Source organism: Eptatretus burgeri, chromosome 15, assembly GCF_056783735.1.
Source record: "Eptatretus burgeri isolate ZD-2024b chromosome 15, Ebu_testis_v1, whole genome shotgun sequence".
Taxonomy (NCBI): domain Eukaryota; kingdom Metazoa; phylum Chordata; class Myxini; order Myxiniformes; family Myxinidae; genus Eptatretus; species Eptatretus burgeri.
This window is the reverse complement of record NC_140975.1, coordinates 33,627,739-33,645,863: the sequence shown is the minus strand read 5'-3', so window position 1 is coordinate 33,645,863 and position 18,125 is coordinate 33,627,739. Positions and strand designations below refer to the sequence as shown.

The window sequence follows — 18,125 nt, the reverse complement described above, 5'->3', positions numbered from 1 at the left end:
CCATTGGTGCGACAACTCATGAAGAAAGTTTTAATGATAATTATGATGTCATAGGTCACGTGGGGGTCGCAGCCATATTGGAAAAATTTTGGACCTCTGTATCTTTGAGTCAGCACCATGGAAAAATTGAAACTTGGCAGATAGCAAGTACTCCTCATGGGGAATGAGTGTGGATTGTTTTTTTTTTATGACATCATAGATGCCCTCCCTATAACGTCATAATTGCATATGTAGAACACCACATCTGATCAGTATGAAAATTTGAAGGCAATCTAGGGATAAAATGGTTCACAGAAAAAAAATTTATGACATCATTGGTCATGTGATTCGGCAACCACCTTGTTCTTTTGTTTGTTTTTTTAACCTTCAAAAATCTTCCCTGAAGTGGCTGAACAAATTTGATGCGAAACTTTACACGTATGACCGCCTGTCCATGAGGAACAAAAGATTTACATATGATATCATAGGTCACATGGTTTGGCAGCCATACTGAATTTACCCAAAAACCCATAAAAATACACTGCTCAGAAGTCCTGGCAAGGGTCTGCAATCTGATTGCTCTTTTTCTTGTTCTGCTTGCATTGCACATGTGGACATGCTGCCAGGATCTTCTGACAGATCTCTCTGCAGAATGTGAGAAGCTGCAAGTTGAAAATGTTGAAGGAGACTGCTATGCACACAAGGTATGGCATTTGGGAAAGGAGTTTTATTTTGGAAGGGGGCGCGGGGGGGGGGGGTGAAAGATTTTACCATTGTGGGGGGGGGGGAGAATGTTTTTATTTTAATCCAAAAAGGTGTATGACATAAGCAAACATTTGTGTCACATTAAAATTCATATAAAAGAATGACCATTACGGTTATTTTTACTTTATAATCAATGGCATGAATTGTACGGGGATTGGTGTGCTGAGGGGTGGAGAGAAATTGCAATGGTGGTGTCATTGTTTCCTTACCTAATAAAACCGCGGAACATTACACATACACTCAAGTTGGTTGAAATGCATATAACTGTTGCTCTATGCACTGCATTGCCTCCTTCATCACTCGCATCACAAAACGGCAAAGTTGTACATGAATAAATGAACAGAAGAAGAAACCTATTCGCAGTGGGAATTACTATTTGATTGAGCTCTGAAATCGAATATGATGTTATTTGACGTTCACCAGACGCACTATATGGTTATAATTTAATTTTTGTGCACCAATTTTGGGAACATGACACCACGTACTTTAATTATGTTTTGTTTTTGTATCTTTTTTCTGTGCAGGGCATGGTGCAAGCTGCAGGTTACATATTTCACAAACTGGTGAAAGAGGGAATACTGAACGATGCCTTCCAGATAGCAGCTGTAAGTTTGACTCGTGTTGTTACAACCTTGGCTCAATCTCAAAGCTTAGACTCGTGGAACACTTTGCTGAATGCAGACCGAATAAGGAAATATCTTCCAATGTTGGACCTGGTGAAAGACTTACCTGGTGGAGAAACCCCACCAGTTTGCGAGCATTAAAAAATGTCGCAATATCTTCACGTTGAAGAGTTCTTGATGCTATCAGCACAAAACAGGAAAAGACAGATGAGTGAAAATAATGCCAGTTCTCGGAATCATCCAAGCAAGGATCAAGCTTGATATGTAGAGTTTATGAGACAGAATGCATCTTTTGTCAGAAAGCCATCAAGTTTCTTCATGGACAGAAAACAAGAAAATCCCTTTTACAATGAATGCCAAGAGCTGCGAGCAGATGCCAGCATCAGAAATGTAGCGATGAAGAAAAGGGATAGTAGATTGCTGTCTATTATCAGCAGAGACCTCATAGCTACAGAAGGGCACTATCATAGGTTGTGCTACAGATCCTACACAAGGGAGGAAAAGGCTGCCAGAAGTGCTACATGTGATGATGACCACAATGTTGAAGCTCAGTATGAGACGGCTCGAATACAATGAGATGTTCCTGTTTATCAGGAATGAGTTTTTCACCAACTCCCGGGTGATAGCGACGGCCGATCTTGCATTTAAACTGGTTGCATCGATGAAATAAATCTCTTGTCATTGAACAGGTGAAGGATTCCTTTAAGAAGCACCTCTGCCTCAGGCGAGAAAGTGAGTTTGTTGAAGCCCAAAACTTCTTCTCTATCCTGCAAACTTGTTCATAAGTGAACTTGCCAGGGCCTATCAGATGCTGAAAGCAGAAACTGCAGATCCTGGCATCTCTTGCTGCAGAAGTTGTTCAGGCAGCCCTTCAGATAAGCGGACATCCGAAAGCAAGATTTCCCCCAGGCCTGGCCACTACTGGTAGTGGAAGCTGAGGAGAGTGGACCCATCATCCCAGAGTGTGTCACCCTCTTTCTATGATATTTGCTGACAGATACCAAGGACAATAGCCATGCATCCCAAAGAGTTCAACGGCGTGTAAGCTCATTTGATCACGACTTCATGTATGCTATCACTCGTGGCAAGACAAAGCCACCCAAACACATCATTCTGCCATTTGCAGTCAAGTCTCTGGGAATATAGAACTCGTAGAGACGCTCAACTGACTTGGTCACAGTGTATCCTCCTCCCACTATCCTCCTCCCAGATGGAAGAGATTGACACAGCCCTTTCTTTGCAGAAATTCTGTGTCAAAATCTGATGTTACCCTTCCAGCAAACACCCATCCTGGAGTTTTCACTCCTATCCTGGGACAACATTGACTGATTTGAGGAGACCAGCAGTGGTTAGGGGACATCCCACAGAGTCAACGAAATTGCTATCCAAGCAAAGGCACTTGCTGACACAGAACACAGAGAGATGTGTACTATGATGTGCTTACTGGGAGAGAGCAGTTCCAGGCTCCATTCGATGAACAGCTTGGTTGAACACCACCCATGCTGGCAAGCAGGATTCCAACGATGGTTCTGAGGATGGACACTCGCTCACGCACAACCATGTGGTGTGCATGCATCACAGCCATGCTTGCCTTACCCAGCCTTCAGAGCTAGATCCTTCCCAAAATATGGATACAGCTTGCTGGTCTTCCTTGCTCATCACATGGTATAAAGCTAACAATCCAGTGCAGTAATAGTGTAATTGTGCCCAGAAATACTTTTCTTTTTATTAGCAACCAAATTCCACGATTAGTCTTGAATCCAATCTCTCCCCTTCTCCATCCGAATTATGTTACTACACGTGCATATTCTTTGTTTGTGGTGTTTTGCCTTAAGGCAGGTTGAGTGTTGCCAAGGATTACATTCGGTGTCTTCCCATTTGTAGTTGGGGCAGGAATTTAGAATGGGGCCAGAGTGCCAGCGATAACTCCACTACTTTTCATGAGGGACACCACAGGATTTTTTTATCATTCACCAACCGCATGCTAGCAGCCGAAACGCCCGATTTGACATCCATCTGAGTGGCACACACATTGACTCTCCTTGCTTGCAAAACACCAGGATGATGGTTTTTAGCTTGGTTGAGATTCAAACACAAGTGAGACACTTTTGCAGTGTCAATCTCATTGGTTTACTCAGCCAAATAAAGGGAAGAACTTTTAGTTGTATTTGTCATTTGTTGAAGTTCCTATTGAAAACCACCAAGCTGGGAAGATTTTCCAGAACAATCACAATTGTGATGTCAGGTTAATCCTGCGATGCCAGTCCTTCACTTTTGCTTCCAATGGTCCGCATGAGAATGCATTGTATTTGCATTATGCTGTCGTGTACAGTCTTTGCTGCTTGTCTATTATGCTTATACTTTTCCAAAAAAACAACATAATTTGATGATAATCATTTCTTCTTTATATTTATTTATTACTTTATTTATTTATTTATTTTTACTTTTCTTCTCTGCTGATGGCTGTCACAGTGCAGTTGACAGTGGTGGATGGTCTAAAAGATTAAGATAATTATTTAAAGTGAGCATTTCTAATTGATGCATTCTTGTCTTGCACCCCAAAAAATAAAGCAATGAACACGTTTTGAATCATGTCGGAAAAAAAATGCTTAGTAGCTTAACGGTTAAGATGGTTGACTTTGGATCATGTCATGAGTTAAGCACCGGCCTTGCCAAAATATCACTAGATGGGTGACTCATCTTGTCGTCTTTCCAAGGTCACCTGTCCCCTGGCCAATGAAATATCTGACAACACGAAGAGGATGAACGACAAATATATTGCTGTGTTTATTGCTTTTGTAGAAAATGGATCACAATTCTAAAGGCTGAGAGGTGACAACTTAAAAGTGCTAAATAATTACTCAACGGTTCTCCCTTTTTTGTTTATGGTGGACCTTTGTAATGCCTGGCATTGGCTTAAAGGTCCCCGGACATGCAAAACTTTCTGGTTATTTATATATTAACTTGACCTTCCTAGTGAAGAAATCACCAATGTTTTTTTTTTTAATCAAAAATAGGATAACCAAAGCAATATTTCGATCATTTATTATGCTTTTCACAACTTGCTATGCCCGCCCCTAAAAAAAGTTGACTTCAGCGAATCGCAGCGTGACGTCACATACAGTAACTCGCACAGAGTGGATTGACTCGATCTCTTGAGTCTAGACCAGCGTTTCTCAACCTTTTTTACCCTTGTGGAACCCTTGAAATAGTTTTCATGTCTCAGGGAACCCCTGCATAAAAATGATTATATACCATTATTAATATCTAGTTCTTTTATAATTTTATCGTAGTTCACGTGGTAAATATAATATTTTTTTTCGGATACCTGGTTTAAGGAAAAAATGACCCCCTTTTTGTCAAATTTATTGGCAATGAAAAAAAAAACATACTGCTCGTTTATGAGACCTCACACCGAGGTTTTAATTCACAAAAAAAAAAAAAAAATTTTAAATCAAAAAAAACACCTCATGTAACTTGATAAACAAAACTTAAACAAATAAAGGTAAACAGAAGAACGCACACACACACACACGCACACACACACAGAGACAGAGACACAGAGACAGAGACAGAGAGAGAGAGAGAGAGAGAGAGAGAGAGAGAGAGAGAGAGAGACACCGTGCTAGGAATCACAGAGAAGATAGATGGACACCGTGCATGTGTCCCGTACTTGAGTCAGTCACTCAATGATACACGAATCCGCCGCGTACAGGACATCCACTAACCAGTGAAGGCGATTTCACACTGGCGCCATATAGACATCGTTAAATACATTCCCTATGGTTGTTATAATTGTAAATAATGTCAGAGGTTGAAGCCTCTATTATAATAACCAAGGAGTTTCCAACAATATGCCTTACGAATATTAAATCGAACAAAAACTACTCAAAAATACATTAGCCTATTTATTACTGTTTCTCGCGGAACCCCGAGCGACCTCTTGCAGAACCCTAGGGTTCCGGGGAACCCCGGTTGAGAAACACTGATCTAGACTCTAGACTAGGCCGATAAATCCGTCGTCCATCCGACTAGGCCGATAAATCTGACGTGCTGTAGCTTTTATTTATTATTCTCTTTTTTTTCATTGTTTTCTACTGGTGCTACATGACGACAGTAGGAATAAAATAAATAAAAATGCAACAGAACGTCAGATTTATCGGACTATTCGAGACAATTGTGTCACAAGGTGTGTTCTGCACACAAGTTTTCATCGTATCCGGACAGTGAGGTTGCTTCGTTTTATGCACGGAGAGATATGGCCGATGACATGTGCCGGCCTTGTTTGTGATTAATTTGCCGCGGAGAAACATGTCCGCTGCGCTGTTCATGTCACCTCACTAAAATATTTCTGATATCGAGCAGTATGCAAGTCGAATTTACATTATTGAATTACGAATAGGATTTACTCTAACCAGTTATTTCCGAGTCTTCCTTCGATGTCCTCCCGATCATCATGAACTCCTGGAATTTCATCGCCATTTTTCTCTGCTTGTCCTGCTTCGGGCTCAAACTGGTAAGGCCGTATTTCATTTCCCGCTGCCTGAAGTTCACCTCCCGTGACTACGTTATCCGACAATTCTTCATGTGATTCAGACCAAAATCCTTCATTTCTCTCACATTCACTGTTGCGATAAGACAAGTGAAAGTCCATGTCATCCATTATTCAAAAACAAATGTTCGATTTTTTAAAAGCAGAAATGAACGAAGCGATTGAGTCGATCAATCAAATGTGGAAACACACAGCAAGCCAAAAGAATCACGTAGACCACCAACCCGAGTCATTAACGTGCAGCCTTTGTCATCCTGAAGTTGACGTCATGTGGGTTACGCCCCTTTCAGGAGAATTTTTAGGGGCGTTCCCGAAGAGGTTTGTTTTTTTTTAATTTTACATTTTACAGAATGAGTATTGTGAAAAAAACATTGTCAGATCTGAAATCACGATGAAAAACTCCTCTAGGACATATATAAATGAAATTTCAGTACTTTTGCATGTCAGGGCACCTTTAATGGTTAGGGTGGTGGGCTTGGGGTCCTCGGATTGTCAGTTCAAATCCTGCTCAGCTGTTGAATTAATACCAGATGGGGTTGATTCTGCCTGTCAAATAGCCCAGGAGACTGCTTAGGCAGCACCCAATGCTCTGCACAGAGTATGGTCCCAATGGATGGACCTTTTTTGTACTTTGAATAATTTTGTACATTCTCATAAATTACTTATCTTTCTGAGCATGTCTCAAAACATTCCAAGTTCGTGTGTTTTTTGTTTTGGCAGGATTATAATTTGGTTATTACAGGGCACAGCCTGGGGGCTGGAGTAGCCGCTTTGCTGGCTACTCTGCTGCATCCCCTGTACCCCAACCTGTGTTGTTACGCATTCGCTCCACCGAGTGGGTTGGTAAGGTACGTTTGTATGTTGATGAACCTGTTACGACACCACTTATTTAGGACGTGCACCTACTAGTGTTTTTTTTTTTTGTTTGTTTTGTTTTTGTCTGTTTGTTTTAATGATTTAACACAGATTCTACAGGAAGGATTGTTCCCAGTCATGTTTCAAATCATGTAGAAATGTAGCTGACTACTTAGAACATTGTACTGTATGTCAAAAAAAAAAACATTTTCAGAAAACTTGTTGTTTTTAAACCCTTTAAGGACCATGGGACAATACAGTATGTCCCTAAACTTTGAAGTGGTGTATGTCTGATATTTTCCCTGAAATTTGAGATTACTTTGTTTGTACATTGGTAAACAGTGTAGCTCACACTTGGTAAGAGCTTTTGTTACTTCCATTTTTTTGTTGTTGCTGATTAGAAAAACTTGTATTTTTCCATCATGCATACGCTTGAATTTCAATTCATATTTCTGATTATAATATCAAACTAATAATCAAATTGGACTTGTATCTGAAAATTACTTTCAAGATGCTTGTCATCTTCAAATGGTTCATTGTTTTTTGTCTATTGCTTCATAACATGTTTCCTTGCTTGTACTTTCTTTACTTGTCATTATTCTGGCTGTCATATTTGCCTCGTGCATCGTCTTGCTTTGCAATTATAGTCAGGGCAAGGATTTCGATCATTGTGCTTAGAAAACTACCAGTATGTATTTTATGTTGAAAGTTGACAGACAGCAATGTTTTAAACATAATTTGGTGGTGCCAAATCAAGTGAAATTGTCTGCCAAGCTCAATTTGGAACTTTTGACTCCCAAATCCAAAATGAAACGTTCAACTGCTCTTTCCTTTCTCCTCCTTTGTTTCTCTTCCTTAAACGGATGTCTGGTTTTGAAGTGACATGCACCTCTTTCCATTTTCTTCTCTGCACCTCACCTGCATTCCACCTGCATCTCATTGCACCCCTCATCGCACCTCCTCCAACTACGCACCTTAGACATCCTCAGTTTTCCTCCCTTCCTAAGCGACTGGGAAGCATGGGTCGAAAACGCCTCTTCTTTCCTCGTCTCTGCTGTCTAACTTTCCTCAGAGTATGTTTTTGATGGTGCCTGTCTTGTATAGTACGAGTACAAGTTAAGATTGCAGAAGTTCTGATTGTATAAGTAAGTACTTTGAGGTATTCTGGTAATTCAGTAGTTGATTAACTCTTCTGGTAATTTGGTGGTTGATTAACTATTCTGGTAATTCGGTGGTTGATTAGCTTTTTTATTACCCTTGCCGAAGGAGAGGGTTTTGCATTTCTGTCTGTGTTTGTCTATTTGTTTGTTTGTTTTTGTCCTCACAGAACATTCGTATTTTTCTCCGCAACTGCTTATCAGATTGAGATAAAATTTTCACCATCGGTGCGACTACTCATATAGAATGTTTTAATAACTATGACGTCATAGGTCATGTGGTGTGACAGCCATATTGGAAAAACGGAAAAACTTTGGACCTCTATCTCTGAAACCGCGTGAAGGAAAAAAATTGAAACTTGGCACATAGCAACTACTCGGCATGGGGAATGAGTGTGATGTTTTTTTATTACATCATAGGTGCCTTTGTTTTGACGTCATAATTGCATATGTACAACGCTGCATCTCATCAGTTTGAAAATTTTTGAGGGTCATCTTGGGATAAAATTGTCCACAAATTTTTTTTTTTTTAATAACTTCATCAGTCACGTGATTCAGCAGCCATATTGTTTTAAAATAATAACCTTCAAAAATCTTCTTCTCTGAAGTGGCTGAACATATTGAGGTGAAACTTTACACATATGACCGCCTATCCATGAGGAACAAAAGGTTTATACATATGATGTCATAGGTCACATGGTTTGGCAGCCATATTGGATTTAAGAAAAGTATTAAATAATGTTTTCTCTGGAACCACTTCATCAATTGATGTGAAACTTCACAAATATGATCTAGTCTTGATGGAGAACACAAGTTTTAAATTTAAACTTGATCAGGCACATGGTCTGGCAGCCAGAATTATTTATTTTTTTGATGTGGGTTTAAAAAAAAAAAAATTTTTTTTTGACTAAGGCCCACTTGCCTGTGCCTGGATGGGTTTGGGTTTGAGGGTAGTGGAGGAGTAGCTGAAATGCTAATCCTATCCACGTTCCTCCTGATGACCATTCCTTTTTGCTTGTTGGGTGGTCGCTAGATTACCGTTATTCTCAGGTTTTCCGTCTGTCTGTATGTATGTAATGGACAGCTCTGGAGGCCTCCTCAGTCAACCGATTTTGATGAAACTTGACTGGTAGGTTCATACCAGGATCTAGTTCTATGCTTTTGAGCACCGTTGCTATGGACGCCACCATTGCCTAGCAACGGGACTTTGAAATTTTTGAAAAAAAATCCGAAAAATATTTTTATATATATTTTTTCGAAAATCAAAAATCGGCTTCCGCGCTTTTATGCGCACTATAATCAACCTCTTTGTCAAAAATTTTCAGCCCGATCCGTCAAAACTGTATGATTTATGCAATTATATAGCGACCACCCATGTCACCTACCGGCTTGTTTGGATTCCTTCTGATAACGCCAATGCTGTTCCTATTTGGTCTTCCATTTGATTTGAATTGAATTGATTTTAATCCCATTCTGAATGCAATTGAATAATGAAAAAAACGTCATGGGTCAGGGTCAGGTGTCTGATCAAAGTGGGACGTCTTGGTACCCGGTCATCACTGCCAGCAGTTATGAAGTGGCAGTTCTAATTATTTCTCTTATTAATTACATAACACCAGACACCACACAAGTCCTGGTGAGGGTCTGCAATCTCTGATTGCTCTTTTTCTTGTTGAATTTTTTCTTTGTTTCCCACAAATTAGTCTACAGTATATATCAATTTTTGTTGACACCATGATTCCTTAACCTTAAAACAAAATAACTCCCCACCCCCCTTTTCCCCCCATCATTTTCTACCTAATGTTTGAAAACACACCTTTATGTAGAATTTATTTTCCAACACGCATCGTCATTTCTTGATTACACGACAAGTGACCAGGCTATTACACTACGAGTGACCATAACATTATTTGCTGGCATGATGATTTGTTAATTTTATTGGGAATGTGATGTTTGGATGCACTGAAACCTGAACTGTCCGTTCCATCAATAGTAGTTGCCCTCAAAATTTGCACAATGCTGTTGGATTTGCCATGACATGATTATACTTAACTTGTAATGCCAGTAGGTTGATTTTTTTTTTTTTTTTTTTGTTACAACAACATACTCCTTGAATACTTTTATACAAGGTTTTGTTTGCCAGCTGAACTAATGTATCCTTTGTCTTACCACAGTCGATCTTTGGCCGAATATGGAAATCGGTTTATTGTGTCGCTGGTCGTTGGAAAAGATCTTGTTCCACGGTAGGGCTTCGTTGTTTGCCCAGTAGTGGGCACAATATTGTAAATGTTCAAATGCACTTGAAATTATTTTCTTATCTTGAATTTTCTGCTCATTTCAATCCTCTAATCAATTTGCTTGATATAATGCCTTTTCCAGGCTAAGCTTGTCAAGCATGGAGGACTTGAAGCAGAAGATTGTGGAGATTATTGCAAGGAGCAGCAGACCAAAGGTGTGCCACTTGCTCATCTTTAAACCACACCTTTGTGACCCTTCCAAAGCTTCATGCAAGGATGATGCTTGTCTGTCCTAATTCACTCTTCACACTCTCCATCCCTCATTATTCCCCATTCCCACTCTCTCCTCCATACTTCCCCATTTCCTTCTTTCTATACATCTCCCCCAAACACCAACCACATCACATACATATTGAGATAATTGCTTGAGTGTCTGGAGTTGAGTGCAGACAAGCTGGGTCAAATGGCTTTTCCTGTGTTTAAGTAACTGTGCAATATTTAAATGTTTTGTTTGTATTAAGCTAAACGTTTTAATGACTATGGTGGTTTCACAGTGCTTATAAAATTCGACACAACATGAGAGTATCTGTGCCAAAGTGATTTTGAGGTGTATATTTTTTAAATTATTATTCCATTTATTTATTTATTTTGCTCCACATCATTGTCTGTCCTCTTTTGCAGTACCAAATCTTGTTCCGTGGATTTTGCTATGAAATATTTGGCAGCTGTGGTGTTGAGTATGACGAATCTCCAATCCACCATAGCAGCCTGTTACAGCCCCTACTCGCACATCAGGACTCCAGTGAAGACCAACCTTTGGTCTGCACAACCTGGGGTGCTTTGGCAGGAGGCAATGTCACAAGATGGCAGTCACAAACAGGTCCCTCCTTTGGTGAACCACCTTCAGCCATTGAAAGTTCCCTTATCACACAGCGCCCAGCACTCTTCCCTCCCGGAAAGATCCTCTACCTGTCAGTTGCTGAAGAAAAAAAGTAAGTCGTCTGTCTTTGGATTGCTAAAAGGTGATCTGAAGCTGTTGGGCCAAGAAGGAGATTGAGATTAGGATAAGGGATACAAATAATGATGTGTACTTCATGGTGTCATTGTTCTAAAAATAAAACCCAAGATCATTTGCGCTTTAAAACCTTTTCTCTGCTTTGTGCCTTCCCAAAATAACCAGACTTATCTTTTGACACTTCATCGACATCTTTCATCCATTTAAAATAGTTGTTTAACCTCCGAGCTACTCTGAGAGAGTTTCTACAGCTACACATTACACCCACATGAATTCCAGTAACAGGTTTAGAAACCCACACCGCCCAAAAGGGAGCTATTAAATTGTGACATCAGCCCCTTTATAACACTCCCACCCCACAGTGGCCTGAGAGTACGCATGCAAAGGTTGCTCAAGATCAGACAAAAAGACTGGTGTTGAAGAATATACAGACACACTGTTTGCACTTTATGTTATAGATTATACCAAGCTAGCAATGCCCGTGCACATGCACGGGATAGCAGTACAACATAGCTGGTAGCAGACGACAGACCATACACGGGGAATGACAAAAATACGCATTGTGCAAAATGCAAGTGGTGCCACAGCAATTTCATAGGGATCGTGTGACGGCGAGCCGAGTTTTTAGTGTGCAAGCTTGGTATTATAATAGAGATGTAACGACATTCAATCACTACAAGGTCGCACAAGTGTAGGTCGTACAAGATGGAGAAGCGAAGCTAACAGGTTGGCCTGTTGAAAGGAAGATATTTTAAAAATCGTTTCGTTTTGAGCATATTTCATTCGTTTATTTCCAGGACCTGGCGATCGGAATGTCGTTACCAAGCCAGCTGGGAGGACGCGATGGCCTTTCAAAACATCCGTATCAGCCCGAGGATGTTTACCGATCACACGCTGCACACACTCGTCTTCGCATTGGAACAACTCTGCCAGGCAGCACACGGAGAACCCGTTCAAGATGCGAGCCCCGATGACCCTCTATGATTCTCAAAGATCGTTTTACATCACTCTTATTTAAAGCTCCTATGCAGTGTGCTGTTGTCATGAGCGCGAGGAGAATTGTGTTAAGACGCGTTTCTGCTTAAAACGGAGAATCGGCTATTTTTCTGAATACCACACGAATGCCGAGCTGGAGTAAAATTTGTGCACGTTGTGTAACTTTCCAGGAAATCTTGCCAGTCTGAAACTACGAGAGCAAGCACAAGCCTTTGTTTCTGTCTGTTAAACATGAAGCAATGAAAATTGAACGGGACACCATATTACTATATTCAGGACATTTTGGTTTCTCATCAGATTTTAAAATAAACTTGCTCTACATTGTTTTTGTGTTCTTCCTGGCATGCGGTATTTATGACTTCGATCATTTAAAAGCAAAAAGAGGAATGCTCACTCTGTGAAAGTTTGTGCATGCTGCGTTGGAAGATCAAACTTTGGTGTGTATGGATAATCGGAGCATTTTGAATGCTTCGTGTGGAGGTCAACCAGCTATCCGCCCCCCATAATTCTTGTGGAATATTTTAACCAAAACTTGTCCATGTGTCGATTTCTTGTAATTCTGTGTGTGTACACATGTGATTGTAAGTGTTGGACAGTGCGAAGCAAAGTTTACCGATTAACCTTATGTTTTAAATGCACTCCTACTTGTGCCAAATTATTATTGGTTTAATAGAGTTAGTGTTGTTTTGGTGGGGGGGGGGGTGGTGAGAGAGGTAGGTTGGAGGGGGTGGTGGTGAAAGGGATGTGGGAGGGTGAATTGGAGTGGTTAGTTTTCTTGATGGAGCTTGGTCTAAAGCAGGTGGGGGGAGAGATGGTGGGGGTCAGTTAGAGTGGTGGTGGTGGGGAAACCACAATAAATCAGTTTTTAACATTAATATGGCAAAGGGAGAAAAATGCCAGTATCTGCTTCTTGTACACTGTGCAATTTGTGTGCTGTACAATGTAATAATATCCAATGCAAAATGTCAAAGGTTTACTTTTTTGTGTGAGTTTCGTTGTGGTGTAACCATTACTGTATTATGCAATATATACTACTTTTTCCCCTTGCCCCTCGGGTTGTTACGGGTCACTGTGGTTCACGGAAGACCTGTTGTGGTGATTCTCACCAGCAGAAGCATGTTTATTAGGGTTGTAAAAATTTCCAGTCGTTGTCCACTCTTGTCTTGTCTTCCTTTATTTATATTTTTATTTCTTTTTTTTTCTTTTTTAAATGTGTTAAAAATCTGTTTTAAAATGTTTGGGTTTTTATCATTAAATTATTCATCTTGTTGCAATTAAAGAACTGATTTGATCATTCACTTGGAGGCTCATTGTTCACGTGCCCTCTTGCTTCTCTGAATGGTTTAAATGAGAACCCAAGAGTTGCTCGTTAAGAGATGGACTTGCTTGGATATCTTGGTCATTTTTCGAATATCAACAGATAGCTTAAGGTTTAAAAAGGTCATTGAAGATGAAGCTCTGTTGGTGGCTTGTTTCCTCCATCCCAGAATGTGTGTGGTGTTCAGGTAGTGCCGTATTATGGAGAGTACTATCCCCTCGATGACCCTTTACAGCAATTTCTCGATCATCTGACATTGTCAAACGTGGATTTCTGTAACGGTGAACGTAGTCCCGGACAAATTTCGAAAAAGGGCTTCAAAAAGGTAGTTTGGAAGCATTTCATGTTAATGATTGGCATTGTGAAATAGGTCAGGTTAGATCTGTGACCTGCTACAGGTACCATGTAAACCTGTACTAACCTGTTCCATGGTCGGGTTGTCGGCGACTAAACCGTCTCCCCCACCAGGTTTTCTGGTGAGGAGGGTGTTTGGATATGGACACCAGGCAGGATTAAAAACAAAACCTGTCAAAGGGCAGAGGAACTCCTTGTGAGCCAACGGCCATCCATATCTAGTGCCCAACTATGTCTGCGGACGTCCTCCTGCAGTTGGGTTACTCTTTTATTAGGAGGTTAGTGGCAGGATTTGCACTCCAGCCACCGAAAACCCTTCATTCCGCAAAACACAAAAACGCAAAAAAATCTGAAAACCCACTCTGTGGGAGTACAACCTGTGCAGCTTCCCTTCGCAGGGCAGCTCACCGGATGATGGGATTGGGGCAAAGCTTTCGGGACCCCCAATCTTTGATGATAGGAGGGAGACCACGGGGTAACATTCCTGGGTCAGATTGCGGGAGAGTGTGTCGGAGTGGTGCTGAGGTGTCGTCCACCAGACGGCGGTCTCCTTGGGTTAACCTGAGGCGGTCCCTTCGGGTGGGTGCCTGGAATGTCCTATCCCTAAGAGAGGATGATCACCTGTCTCTGTTATCATCTGAGCTCAAGCATTTGGACATCGGGATTGCAGCTCCCTCTCTGAGGTTCGGAGACCGGATTGCGGCGAGATGATGGTGGGTGGTTACATCTACTATTGGTCTGGTCATTCTGATGGTTACCATACCCAAGGAGTTGCTGTAGCTGTGTCCAATAAGCTGACCCCAATGATAATTGAGGTAACACCGGTCAACGAGCGTATTATGAGATTAAGGATTCGTCACTCCTTAGGTGTCATTTCCCTGGTCTCTGTTTATGCTCCGACTGAGGCGAGTGACCTCACCGTAAAGGACACATTCTACGCCACGCTCGAGTCTGTGGTTGATCAGTGCCCCAGACGAGATACACTTCTAGTCTTGGGGGATTTCAATGCATCGACTGGAACTGATAGAGATGGTTATGAGACATGTGTTGGTCCCCATGGGTCAGGAACTATGAACCAGAATAGCACTAAGTTCCTTGACTTTGCAAGAAGTCATGGACTTAAGGTGGCTGGTTCATGGTTTCAGCGCTCACAAGCTCATTCGCTGGACTTGGTATTCCAACGCTGGCGGTGTGGCAAAGGAGATTGACCATGTCCTCATTGACGGTCATTGGAGGATGATCCAGAACTGCAGGGTCTACCGGAGTGCTCAGTTCCTCAATACTGACCACAGGCTTGTTGTAGCAACTCTAAAGCTGCACCTTAAATCCTGGAGAATGGTACCATCCCAGCCTAGGCTGGATGTTGGCAAGGCTGGATTCAATCGCTGAATCTCGATAAACCTAATTATCTACGCAGACAGAAATACCGAGAATTTATACCTCGAGGGAGACTTGTACGGAACGAGCCGCTAAGCGCGCTCGTCCCGTGTGCGTTTTCCCGAGCGGTTTTAAATCGCCAAGTTCCGTCGGACCAAATTATCACGTTTATCAGCTTTAATAGCCAGCTAATTTCCCCGAACGCGTCGTGGCAGTCAATGGTAGGAAAGTGATGCAACGAGCAGATTGACATTCAAACAATAGGGCATTTATTTACACAGGCACATAAGCAGTCAATGGGGGGATAGGGGACATGACACGAGCAAAAGCCTACAGCCGATGTATTCAATAATGTACAGTCATGCACTTAATCAGTTCTACTTATTCAGACAAGGCGCCACAGACTTTCATTCAAAAACTCAGGAAAAGAAAAGGGCTCACGAGCCTTTATTTCAAACTCGGGAGCCTGGTTGACCGAGGGCTCCGAGAGGCCGCACAGGTTACCTGGCATGGGGCGTCGCAAAACGCGCCAGTCGCTTGAGCGGCTTGGTGGGCGGCTCTCCTTGGTCGCTTGGCCTTCCCCCCAGCCTGGTCGATCAGGCCTGGCCGACGACGCTTCAGAGGAGCGAACGGGCCTTTCTCTCTTGGAGTTGATGCTCTTTCAGGACCCACTTACTCCTCTGCGTCGCTCGACCGTCTCAGGGCCGTCTGCTCGGACCGTGACTTAGCTTGCTCTACTCCGGCTGACGACTGACGACTGCCCCTGGCGACTTCCCAGTCTCCCAACGACAACTGCTTTTGGAAACTGACAACTCCAACTCTCTCTCTGGCGATTCACTTCGCCCTTTTTATAGCCCGAGGGGGGGGGGTGAAAATCCACTCCCTGAACCTTCACCTGAGACTGGCTCCACCCCCTTTCGAACCTTCAACCTTCACGCCTGCGGGAAACCCCACGTCTTATGTCACAGGGTGATTTCGGGGGAAGACGTCTTTTTGATCCGAATATGCAAATCAGCCGCTTCGCGGCTGTTTGCACACGGACCGGTGTGATGTGGCTTTACTGTTGTGCCGCTGGTTCGCAACCAACGTCATTTTGCGGCTGTCGAGGAGGAGGTGATGGTTTTATGGTGTTTGTTTGAAGATGATGGCGTTCCTGTTGTTCGGGGATGATCGGGTTTTTGTAGATGTTGTTAAAATAAAAGATAGAAATAAATAACACTACCTCAAAGATTCACAGCCCGGCACACGAACAATTTCCTTTACACATCGGTGGGGATTCTAACCTAAAACACGTACTTATCGAAATAACTGATCTCTGGGGAACCTGAATGGTGTTTTGTGAATTTCCACAACCGTAACAACATCTATGAACCGAGTGCCTGCTACAATTCAAAATAACCACTGAGGCAGTATTTAAAGATTGGCTATAAAAGACACAAGAAGGCTTTTTGTTTCAATTCCCCTACAGCAGATGGGACAAAAATAATAAAGCCTCCCACATTCCCTCAAATAATGTCATTTATCCCTCCCAGCTGACCAGAATCCCCCTCCCCAGACATGAAATAACAATTAAGCATAAAGCAATGCAAGGTGACAGCAATCCTGTGAAGACTGGTGTTGAATTTCAGACAAATTACATGTAACATCAGTTCTCAAAAGCCTGGTGTTGGCTTCGTGGTTAAGGTGGCTGGCTTGGGACCTGAGTCATGAATTCAAACCCCTATCAACCTTTGAATTAACACCAGGTGGGGTTGACTCAAGCTGTCATCCTTCTGAGGTTGGCGAAATGAGTACCAGTGTACTGGGCTAATCTGCATTGGAGTGGTGACCAATCCAGGACTGTACTCCTTGCTAATGAAACTGCCTCTGCAGCCCTCTGTGCCTTTCCGGCACAAAAGGAATGGTATATCAGTCCTCAAAAATATTCTGAAATATGCTGCCTTGGCTATGACATGAGCAACCTTTGGCATATGGTAATCTCGGTCGTCTGCAGCTGCAACACATACTGAGGCAGCCATTAGTGCGCCCACACGACATGATCTCTAAACACATTTTAGGAATCGGAGAGAGAGAGAATAATCGTGGCACCAGCTTCTCATCTTCGTGGGACCAGCCCATGGATGCAACACACGGGATACATAGTTGGAGAGAGTGGGATCGGTTCCAGACACTTGCTTGGTGGTGTGCACGCATAATGTGGAATTGTTGTTGGAGGTAGAGTTTCTTGAGACCACCTCGTGTAGAATAACTAGACTCGTACATAGTCTGGTCGCTATAATTTTTGGAATAATAAACCTTTAAAAAAAAATCTTCTCCAGAACGGCTCAACAGAGCAAGGCAAAACTTCACACGCAAGTTCCTTGGGGACTCCACGGTGTTCACGAATCAATCATTGGTCACATCGTTTGGCAGCATGGTTTGGTAAGATTTTAAAATGTTTATTGCACATATTTATATATATATATATATATATATATATATATATATATATATATATATATATATATATATATATATATCATATATAAAGCTCTTTCTAACCACTGACTGACTGATTGATATTAAAGATGAAGACCTTCTGGGTATCGTAGAAAGCTGAATTTTTTCTTGCCGATGGACATCTGTAATGTATTCAATAATTATAATCAGTGATGAAGACTCTGAAGTGGGAACAATAGGTTTATTCCCAGCCACTGGCACAACACAGCACAGCATCGGGACATGGGTGGGTCACATGACTCCTATTAACCACGCCCCGGTGCACCCATGTCTGGAGGCATGAGCATAAATTAGTAATACATCTCATCTCCCCCCTTTTATAACAAATCAAGATGCTCAGGAGGCTTACAGACACTGGCTGATCTTCTAAGGGCTAGTGGAGGGCTGTCCTGGCTTGT

General features: G+C 42.0%; 1 protein-coding gene across 1 annotated transcript in view; it reads left to right on the top strand.

Annotated features, from left to right (window-relative positions):
• The window catches only part of DAGLB (diacylglycerol lipase beta), a 68,389-nt gene extending 55,196 nt beyond the window's left edge, over nt 1–13,193 (top strand). Inside the window, exons 9-15 of the mRNA XM_085857399.1 lie at nt 606–683; nt 1,269–1,349; nt 6,640–6,767; nt 10,106–10,174; nt 10,311–10,383; nt 10,850–11,160; nt 11,981–13,193. Of these exons, the coding sequence (XP_085713525.1) occupies nt 606–683; nt 1,269–1,349; nt 6,640–6,767; nt 10,106–10,174; nt 10,311–10,383; nt 10,850–11,160; nt 11,981–12,167 (927 nt within the window). The 3' untranslated portion in view covers nt 12,168–13,193. The remainder of the gene's footprint in view (nt 1–605; nt 684–1,268; nt 1,350–6,639; nt 6,768–10,105; nt 10,175–10,310; nt 10,384–10,849; nt 11,161–11,980) is intronic.
• Nucleotides 13,194–18,125: the final 4,932 nt, after the last annotated feature.